Genomic DNA, 11,075 nt, shown 5'->3' on the forward strand with positions numbered 1-11,075 from the left:
TTTGAAACCGGCTGCTGACAGGTTCCGGCTGCGTCCCTGAGCAAGGCCCTCCCTGCAGCTCCCCCGCTGCTCCTGTGCAGCTTAGAAGAGACGAGTGCCCTCTCCAGGAGCCACGATCTGTCGGTTCCAACACCTGCATGTTCAGATTGAAGCATCGACTGTCATGGGGGCCGGCCGGCAGCCAAAAGCAGAGAGATCTGCGGCGGCACGTCTGCGAGGTTTGAAGCAGAGCCAAGCTGTCACCTGATCACCGCCACGGTGTTTCTGTGATCAGACGGCTTTCAAAGTCGAGTTGAGAACTTGCAGAAAGCTCCAGCCCGCATCACGAGGGAGGAACTGTATATATGGCACCTCGGCGGCTTCACGCTTTCACAGGATTAGTCCTCCGATGCAAAAGTTATTATTATTTTTTTTTTAATATGGAGAATCTCATAAAAGTGCTTCACGTGCACTCGGATGCAGTGTCTTGCCCGGGCCTCAGAGGTGCTGTAATTGCTCTGGATCCACCCCCTGAACTGCAGATCCGTCTTTACAGCTTGCATTAGCATACATAATGCTGCTCTGTGGACTCAGAGAGTCATGCCAATTGAGAAGCAATCATTTTCACAGCAGAGAGCTGCCATCACCACTTTAATTGAGTGTGAGAGTGCTCGGGCGCGCACGTGCACGCCTTTGTATCGTGAGGCGAGAGATAATTGGCTGCGCGGTGCAACACGGCAATGTGCGGTTAATTCAATGATGAGGGCTGATTGCTTTTGTTTAGCCGTGTCCCTTGGGCTCACACATGTGTTTGTGGCTGTTTGTCAGAAAACAGGAGGTGCAGATGATAACTGCGGGCCACGTCTCTTTAGACACACATACAGTACGCAGACAGTGCGCAGGCAAATAAGTACGGTACTACAAAAAAAACAGTTGAGCCGCATGTTAAAAAGCGCGGGCCTTCAGGGTCCATAAACTCTGCTACAATAAAGAATGCAATTGTTCTTCATATGGAACCCCACTGCTCAGTGACAATCAGGCCCTATTATCTGATCATGGCTGTATTGCTTTGGTCAGATTGCAAAGTGCAAAAACAGACACGTCTGTAGCATTGAATCCAGGATGTCATGACTAATTGTTATGAAAATATCAGGAAACTGTCTTCCCCAGTGGGGTTTTAGCTCTGATATGTAGCTTTAACCCTTCAGCATCCACTCAAAGGAAAAAAACAAAATTGTTAAAAGTAATCTTTAAAACAAATGTGCAGAAACTTACAGCTAAGGTTAGACACTCAACATAGAACCTAGATTGTTAAACCACAACTGGACTCAAACTTCAACTTGTTTTGAAGTGTTTAGACTCCGCCTGGGTTCTTCAAACCTGGCGTAGCTTCTAGAAACACACCTGGCTCTTCACATGGAGATCTAGATTCTTTCAATAACGCACATGCTCCTTCAAACTTTAACTCTTTCAACAATGCTTTCTACTTTTTAAATTCCCCCTAATTCTTTAAACCAGATCTGGAGTCTTAAAAGGCTTGAGTCTGTTTAAAACACATGGACCCATCAAATCACAACTGGAATGATTTCTAACACATCTGGACTTTTTCTGCATGACTTGACTTCTTTAAACACACTGAAGCTATTTAACCAAGACTCACTCTGGAGATTAAACCCGGTCCTGATGGTGAACATGATTTTACCAAACCAGATCCAGACTTATTGAACTAGATCCAGGCTGGTTCAGCTCTGGATGACTGAATCAAAAACTCTTCAAAATCAATCAGATTTCTCAATTTAAACAGCAACAAGGCTCTGGCAGTGACTCCTCAAAGCTGTCCTAACCTTTGTCTTTGGCATCATATCAAAAACTGAAACTTTCAGCACACACACAAACACTCACACACACACACACACACACATACCAAAGATGGTCCAATGCTGTCTCGTAATTTTGGATAAATGAATGAAAATCTTTTTTTTTTTTTTTTTTTTCGCACTGATGAACTTTCATGGCCAATTAACATAACAAAACACTCATTTCCATTCAAAGTGGACAAAGCCAAGAGCTCCTTAATGAAGATCTGTGTTATTATGCTTTCCGGCTAATTTCTCTCAGCGTCAGAACAGGGCCTGCAGGGACAAAGTGATTGAATCATGAGAATATGTATTAATGGCCATAGTTGCTAATTAGCCAAACATAGAAGGGGGATATTAATCTTAAAGGCAAGTTGTAGACTATTCAGGTCGAGTGCCAACTTGGTGCTGGTTGCCAAAGATAATAATGGCCAACAGCTAAGCTGAGGGTTCTGGGAGTCTGAGTGCAGTGGGGTTAATCTGAGCACAGAGTCCACAAAGACTGATGGAAATATCTACAGATTAGATATAAACCTGTTCACTGCATGTAGCCTGTTGGTAAACACATTTAAAGAGACACTTTTGCAATATTTTTTTTAAACTCCCTCGCCATTAATGCATATTTTACATTTAATTCTGTTAGAGACTGTCTGATTGTTTCTTTACAGTGAGTCATTATCTTCATCGGTGGCAGTATGTGCTTGTTAAATCCTGATATTCAGTGGTAATCAAAGAATATTTAATAATGTCAAGAGATCAGTTGGACACTGTTTTCTTACATTGGTCACAGTTGGGATTTTTTGCAAAAAAATTACAAAAAAATCAGAACACCTTCAGAGGAGAGAAACATGTGGATATTAAGGCAGGTTATTTGGTTGTCTTAGTTGTTTCTTTTACTTGTTTCATTGAGATAAAATCTCAAAGGTTTTCATTAAAAAAAAAAAAACACGACAGACTGGAATCTGCAGAGCTCACCGTGTTTGATAAAACACTGACACCCTGTGGTTTATTGGTGTAACTGCAGTGTAAATCAAACCCATTGAGCCATTTGGAAAAGAGACAGACAGTAATATTGTTTCTGCAATTGGAAAACACCCTGAATAATTGTAGGAAACTCCCTTAGAAAGTATCCCTGGCTGCTTCTGTTGGATTTGATGTATAACAATGCCGCAATGTAAAAAAAAAATGGCAATGTCACTCAATCATTGCTCAACATAATGAAAAAGGTTGGGGTTTAAGTCTGAGCCAAAAAAATCTTGCTGTGTAGAGTTTGCATGTTCTCAGTGTGCATCTGTTGGTTTTCCCTGGATATGCAAGTCTAATATGTTTTAGTTTATTTGCTGTGTTGGACAGTCAACCTCTACAGATGGAGATATGACATATGCACAAGAGAGCCCCCTTTTCAGACAACTCCAATCTGTAAATGAAATGTTTTCCAGCTATGCTTCTTTTTGCTTCAGAACATGTTTTTTTTTTTTTTTTTTTTTTTTTTTTTTTTTCTATTTAGCATCATTAATTTAGTGTATAGCATTTGTAGTCTCATCTATTTTACTATGACCATCTTCAGTTTGGCCTTCAGAGAGAAAAGGTCTCAAAAAGGAAAAAGCAGACAGGACCAAGGAAAAACAATCATAATAACAGCACAGATTAGAAATTGATAATTGGTAAATAATTGTGTTATTATAGCTGGATCTGTTTGATTGAATATTCCACAAGTTAATTGTACAAAGAGGAAATGTCTGTTTGTTCAGTTTTTTGCTGTGAATTTATGAGTCTTTGCCCATGTTTAGAAGAAGACACAATATTCTGGTGAGATATATAAAATTTGAATGTTTTGTTGTTGAGTCAGATTATGAAAAAGTTAATAATAAAAATCCACTGAGTTGTTGATAACCTGCTTCGGTTTGTTTTAAATTAGTGCTCTTGTCTTCGCTAAGCGATTCCAGCACAATAAAGCTCTTCTCAATGAGACACTGACATCTATTGGTTTGTTTTTGAAAGTACACTTAAGATGAACAGAAACTCCTCTCATCATCAGTCACAGAAAGAGGGAGTTTCTTTGGAGGATATTCAAACCTGCAGATGAGAAAAAGAAGCAGTAATTTAACTTCATTTGATTTAAACTGGCTTAATTTCATGCTATAAAATGAAATTAGAACCAAGGCATTGCGGGTATAAAATGGTTACCAAAAAATAATAATAATAATTGTACATTTCCCTTTCCTCTTTTCTCAGAAAACAACCCCCACAACTATGCTCTTAAAAAATTGAATTGAAGAGTTGGATTGATAAAATATAAGCATTTCTCGATTAAATGAAAAATGTTTCCCATGCGTGGAAAAAGGAATAAATATTTTTTCGAAATCAGTTACCAGCACCGATTTACAGAAAAAAAAATAAATAAATAAACTAAAATCTTTACTCGTTCAGTTAACGACCATATTTGATTATCTTGAATGAGGGTTGTGATTTCTTTTTCTTGGATAAACTCGACTCATAGCAATGTACGAGGAAGAAATTCAACATCAAAACACAGGCAGGCAATACAAAAAACATGAAGCATTTTTGCAACACAAGTTGCAGAAAATGGACGCTGGGAGGCGCCACAGCATTGTGAATGACTGTCTAAGACACTTCTTGGAGTCGTTATGATTATAAGTTTCATTTGGTTTGGAAAAATCTTTTCTGGTAAAGTTGTGTTGTTGAGACTTTTTCTTATTCTGTATCTATGAATATGAGAAATGTAGAGTTCAAAAATCAGATTCATTGAGTCCTTTGTCTTTTTCTGATGTTTTTTTTTACAATGATATTTATGCAGGCTGCAGAAACTGGGTTTGATTTTCAAACTGTAAATATATCGACATTCGTAAAGGTAATATTTTTTCAAAAGTTTTTTTTTAAGCTGTGGTGACGCAGCTGCAGGGGGATTTCATCTGTGGCAGTCAGCTCTTGGTTGCCAGATCTGAACAACTTCCAACCCATACAACCTGCCCAACTTAAACAACCACACACACAAAAAAGAAACTCTAATCATATTCTAAGAATAGAAGTTTAACCATTATTTTTAACATCGTAGTTAACAAAGGGTTTTATTTAATATGAATGACCCAAGTACAACCAATACGAGGAATGTGAGGAACCAATTAAACACAAGAAACTGCCAAAAAATGTGAGCAGAGCTCCCACAGCCTGACTTTCTCAAATGCATATTTGACCTTTGTTTTTGATATCAACATTTCATAAAGTTTCAGTAGATTTAACAAATTAATATTGCACAAGATATCGTTTCTAAATTAAAAAGAAACAGTCATGATATGAGTGAAAGGACAGAACACTTTGTTAATATGTGTCATTTTTTTCTTGAGGCTGAAAAAGACAAACATTATGATTCGCAACGTAGTCTAAAAATCCTGATAACAAGCCTGACTTTTGGGTTGAAGCTCTTCAACCTGGCAACGTCGTCAAGACGCGAGCAGCTCGTGCGTCTCCGCTGTCGTAGGCAGAAACACCACGTTGAGAGGCGTGCCTAAAGCGCCGCCATCTTACCGAGGTGGACGGAGCCGCAGCAGCGCCTGTGCATCTGCGGAGGCGAGGGGCTTTCTTCATCATTAAGTAGAACTATTTACTGCATTTTCTACAGATTTCCAAACGGTTTGATTTGTTGAAGGCGTCACGCGTGCGGCTATGACACAGGATGCTTAGATGTTTCAAAAACAAAATCCAACATAACTGGAAAAGACGCCGGATATTTTTGTCTCTCTTACGGATGTTCTAATTAAACCAGATATTGTAGAATCAATTTTCACTGGCAAAGTGTATATAAAGAATAACATGGAGAAAGCTGATTATTAAATAGTGAAATAAACCCAGACGGGACAGATTGAATTCCTTCACCATGCCTCCAGGTTCTTCACATAAAATGCAGCTCACTTCACATTATTCAACATGTTACTGCTGCTTACAACTGGAGATAAAGCTAAGTTAAAACCCTATTTAGGGTAAAATTTAGGGTAAAATATATTTTACATTTTTCAAAACTGATTTAACATTTCTTCTCTCATACTTCACAGGTCCATGATATACCGGTAATTCTTATAGAAACAATGACAACACAGACTGCAGAGTTATCCGCTCTGCAGAAAAGATCATTGGCTGAAGTCTGCCTTCCCTCCATGACCTGCACTCCTCCAGGACCCTGAGGCGTGGCCCAAGATGGTGGCCGACCCCTCCCACCCTGGATTGTCCGACACACGACGGACAATCTTCAGCCCCCATAAACATCACTGTAAATACCTTTGACCTTTGTAATTTTGTAAATTGTTGGTTCTGTAAATCATCGCCATATTTATTGCTGTTGTTATTGCTAATGTGTTATTTGTGTCTGAAGTCCTATTTATATTTTTTACTTTTGCCTTTTTAAATTCTTTTGTCTGTTTGCACCTCCACCAACACAAATTCCTTGTATAGGCTACTGTACTTGGCAATAAACCCATTTCTGATTCTGACAAGAGGATGCATATTTCCTATGTTTTGGTGTTTACTGGAAGTCTGGGTTGTATTGTGAGTCGTTAGGAGTATCACTGCAGGATCATGAGTTCTGACTGTTTGGACAGTCACTGACGGCCAGCATAACTAAGCCTCTTAACCCATCTAAATTAAGCCATATAATGTGACTCATTCTGTCTGAATACCATCGAGGACCCCCCAGCCTCTATGTTTCATGTTTCTCCAGTCCAATGCAGCTGAATGGTTTCTACCCAGCGACAGAATCCACCACAGATCAGTATTGGAATACACAAGTGAATGAACTCTTCACTAGTCTTCTCTCTTCCTCTGCTGGCATAAAGTAGTAACTTCATTAAGGTCAACCCATTGTTATTGGATTTATGTTATAAGCAAGAAAATGTAAATATCCTATATCAATAAAATTGTGGCAACATATCGATGGGCAAATCACATGAATAATTTCATTACACAATGATCAATAACTTTCAAGAGCCCTGGAATTTCAATTATAACTTTCACAATTGGAAATTGGAAATTGCTACTAATCTCAGTGAGTTCACATAACAATGAGGGAAGACTGAACAGTGACATGAAAGAATATTCACAACTTGGTTTGAAATGTTCAACAGAACTTTTATTGATGTTTGGGAAACTGAACTGGATTCAACACTGACATATTTAAAAAAAAAATCTTGAAATCTTCAAAAACACAAAGACTAAAATCTTAAACCTTAAAATGTTGAAAACCACCACCAGACGAAAATCTTAAACTTTGAAATGTTGAAAACCACAAGACGAAAACCTTACATATTGAAAACCACCACCAAAGATGTTGAAAACCACACCAGAGACAAAAAATCTGAAATGATGAAACTGCCACTACAGCCAAAAACCTTAAATGTTGAAAACCAACTCCACAAATCCTAAATGTTGAAAACCACCACCAGAGATGAAAATCTTAAATGTTGGAAAACTACCACCACAGCCGAAAATCTTTAAATGTTGAAAACCACCACCAAAGATGTTGAAAACCACCACCACTGAAGACGAAAACCTTCAAATGCTGAAAACCTCCACCACAGACAATCACACTGTTGTGTGGAACGTGTCACGTTTAACCCTTCAGTACTCCTCCCCCTCTTCGTCCTCCTCTCCAATGCTGTCAGTGCCAACCTCTTCATAATCTTTCTCCAGGGCAGCCATATCCTCTCTGGCCTCGGAGAACTCTCCCTCTTCCATTCCCTCTCCGACATACCAGTGCACAAAGGCTCTCTTGGCGTACATGAGGTCAAACTTGTGGTCCAGTCGGGCCCAGGCCTCAGCGATGGCTGTGGTGTTGCTCAGCATGCACACAGCCCTCTGCACCTTGGCCAGGTCTCCTCCAGGAACCACAGTGGGAGGCTGGTAGTTGATGCCCACCTTGAAGCCTGTGGGGCACCAGTCCACAAACTGGATGGTGCGTCTGGTCTTGATGGAGGCGATGGCGGCGTTGACGTCTTTGGGCACCACATCACCGCGATACAGCAGACAGCAAGCCATGTATTTACCATGACGTGGATCGCACTTCACCATCTGATTGGCTGGCTCGAAGCAGGCGTTGGTGATCTCTGCAACAGACAGCTGCTCATGGTAGGCCTTCTCAGCAGAGATGACCGGAGCATAGGTGGCCAGAGGGAAGTGGATACGGGGATATGGCACCAAGTTGGTTTGGAACTCGGTCAGGTCGACATTCAGAGCTCCATCAAAGCGGAGGGAGGCTGTGATGGAGGACACAATCTGGCCGATGAGCCTGTTCAGGTTGGTGTAGGTTGGTCTCTCGATGTCCAGGTTCCGGCGGCAGATGTCGTAGATGGCCTCATTGTCCACCATGAAGGCACAGTCAGAGTGCTCCAAGGTGGTATGAGTGGTCAGGATGGAGTTGTATGGCTCAACCACTGCTGTGGAAACCTGGGGTGCTGGGTAGACAGCAAACTCAAGCTTAGATTTCTTCCCATAGTCAACAGAGAGTCTCTCCATCAGTAGGGAGGTGAAACCAGAGCCAGTTCCTCCACCGAAGGAGTGGAAGATCAGGAAGCCCTGAAGGCCAGTGCATTGGTCAGCCTGTAAAACAAGCCATTATCTAACATTGTGTTCACAGCCTTGAAAATGCAATTTAAAGTGGTCGAGATGTCATTTGTGACACTTGTTCAGCAAATCAAGGACGCCAAACTCACCAATTTACGGGTCCTGTCCAGAACCAGATCAATGATCTCCTTGCCGATGGTGTAGTGGCCACGGGCGTAGTTGTTCGCAGCATCCTCTTTTCCTGTGATCAGCTGCTCAGGGTGGAACAGCTGACGGTACGTTCCTGTGCGTATTTCATCTGTAAAATACAGTATTCAGAAAACAAATTAAGAACGCCAACAATCTACACAAGCATAAGTGGAATATTGTCAGTATACATATGGTGCTGTGAATAAGAAGAAACAAGATCATATGCTTTAAAAAAACATTAGAAATTTTACATATATTTCCCATTTTTTTAACCTTGTGGTTAGAAAAAAATTTAATTATCCCCAAATTAGTGTAAGACTGATCAGGAATCATCCAAGACAGGGCATCCAATATTACAGATGACTCACCAATAACAGTGGGCTCCAGGTCAACAAAGATTGCCCTGGGAACATGCTTTCCTGCTCCAGTCTCACTGAAGAAGGTATTGAAGGAGTCATCGCCTCCCCCAATGGTCTTGTCTGACGGCATCTGTCCGTCTGGCTGGATCCCATGCTCCAGGCAGTACAGCTCCCAGCATGCATTGCCCATCTGGGCTCCGGCTTGGCCAACATGCACAGAAATACACTCACGCTGGGAGAGAAAAAAAAAATACAGTTACTTCAATGAGAGCAATGACTATTAGGGGTGTCAACATCTACACGTGCACACAGATAATAAATGATAACTGTTTAGAAAAATCAATAACTGTGTGCACATCACTTTACTCCTTCTCGTTCTTTTTTCACCAGTATCTAATATTTTTTAGAGTGATGATGTTACCTGAAAGCTTTAGATAACATGAACTAACCAAACGTTCCCTCTAGTGTAGTTATCCACATACATAATAGATACATGGGGAGCAATGTCAACAATGATTTAAAAAAAAAAAAACGCAGCCACAGTCCTGTTGAGTTCAAGTCGACTCAGGGAAGCTAAAGCAGCTGACAATGAGCGGAGCGCTGTGTGGCAGGTTTTCTAACTGGAACTACTGGTGGATGCAGGCTGTGTCAGACAAAGCTGGTTTACAACAGTCGTACGGGACCTACGAGAGATCAGCTGCCATGGAAACACCCTGACAAGCTGGAGGGAGAGAGCATTGATGCTAACGTTAGCTACCTACCGCTCGTGGTTCACAAGCTAGCATGAGGGATTTTATATACAACGAATCAAAGAAATGTGACAAGACACAGACACACGTCTTGAGCATATCATCAACTTCATGGCTGAAATGGTGACCCTCTGGTCTAATAACTCGTGGAATGCATTTGACTATGAATTAGGGATTACGAATCAGCATATTTGAATGTAGACAGAGCTCTCTAGTGGTCATATAGCGCAACTGCAATAAAAAAAATGTATGACCTCACGTGTCTGGAAATCCCGGTAGAAAAAATTTTAAACGTTCACACCCTTAATGACTACTTTCATACAAACTATAACAATGAAGAAGAAATGCTTGGCCTGAAGAAAATAGATAACTAGATTATCAACTTGTCAACTTCAACATTTTATTTCAAATAGTTGGACATGAAGGAAATTTGAAATCCACAAAGCGTTCTCAACTGAACTGTCATCCGGCAGAAATTTTTCAGGAGAGAAAAGACTAATTTGTCTCCCTGATATGAAAGTATGCCAGCACCATCACCTCTCTGTATTCTGAAAGGGACAACCCTCAAGTTTTACCACATAAACTCAGCTCAAGACTAGAACCGCTCGTAACGCCATAACGTTCAACTCTGCCTACAGTAAAAGCGTTAAAGACGGTCTGAAAACCGGATATTTAATACATCTTTTACCAATTAAACAACAGAGTTATCAGGAAATCTGAAAAGACGCGCTCATTTCGAAGTTTTATCAACCCTCCCTACTCACCATTTTGTCTATTTGTCCTTCGAGCGATGTACAGCATTCAGAGACAAGGCAGAAGTGAGGCAGGGAGGACGTGACCGGCCTTATATACCAGAGGATTTGGCGGGCGCAGCTCGGCGGGAGGGGTTAAGTTAAAAAAGAGAGAGAGAGAGAGAGAGAGAGAGAGAGAGAGAGAGAGAGAGAGAGAGAGAGAGAGAGAGAGAGAGAGAGAGAGAGAGAGAGAGAGAGAGAGAGAGAGAGGGAGAGAGAGAGGGAAGTCCATAAAAGTGCCTGACACTTCATCCACATTTACATTTTTCCACTTATCTTTCAGTTAAAGTTTAGAATTTTGTTTGTGAAAAAAACACTTCATCTGTCATGCTTCATATGGCGTCTCTGATGTTTTTATTTGTTTGTTTTTTAGTGCGTGCGACATTTTAACATGTTTCTTGTAGTTTTGGATTCAGGCTCCTTGCAGATGGTTTTAAGTAGACAGATGAGGCTTTCCTGTTTATGGTATTTATCATGTTAAAACTCAGTATGAATCAAAATAAAATCTAATATAATAATTATGTAAACAGCAATACTGTGATTATCAAAATATAATTTTAGGAATAATAACCATAATAACGA

General features: G+C 40.5%; 1 protein-coding gene across 1 annotated transcript; it reads right to left on the reverse strand.

The window, feature by feature from the left end:
• Nucleotides 1-7,463: 7,463 nt before the first annotated feature.
• On the reverse strand, nt 7,464-10,473 carry LOC115402984 (tubulin alpha chain-like). The gene is made up of 4 exons (XM_030111700.1): nt 10,467-10,473; nt 8,963-9,185; nt 8,555-8,703; nt 7,464-8,441 (listed from the first exon to the last, which is right to left on the reverse strand). The coding sequence occupies exons 1-4, from the start codon at nt 10,467-10,469 to the stop codon at nt 7,464-7,466; spliced, it is 1,353 nt and encodes a 450-aa protein (XP_029967560.1). The 5' UTR covers nt 10,470-10,473.
• Between the last annotated feature and the right edge of the window lie 602 nt (nt 10,474-11,075).

The sequence above is a fragment of the Salarias fasciatus genome, chromosome 16, assembly GCF_902148845.1.
Source record: "Salarias fasciatus chromosome 16, fSalaFa1.1, whole genome shotgun sequence".
NCBI classification, from domain to species: Eukaryota; Metazoa; Chordata; class Actinopteri; order Blenniiformes; family Blenniidae; genus Salarias; species Salarias fasciatus.

Excerpts from the sequence above, each read along its gene's own strand:
- LOC115402984 (XM_030111700.1), bottom strand. Across the intron at positions 8,704-8,962 it reads CCTGGAGCCCACTGTTATTG|ATGAAATACGCACAGGAACG; the intron begins GTGAGTCATCTG and ends TGTATTTTACAG. Across the intron at positions 8,442-8,554 it reads TGGACAGGACCCGTAAATTG|GCTGACCAATGCACTGGCCT; the intron begins GTGAGTTTGGCG and ends CTTGTTTTACAG.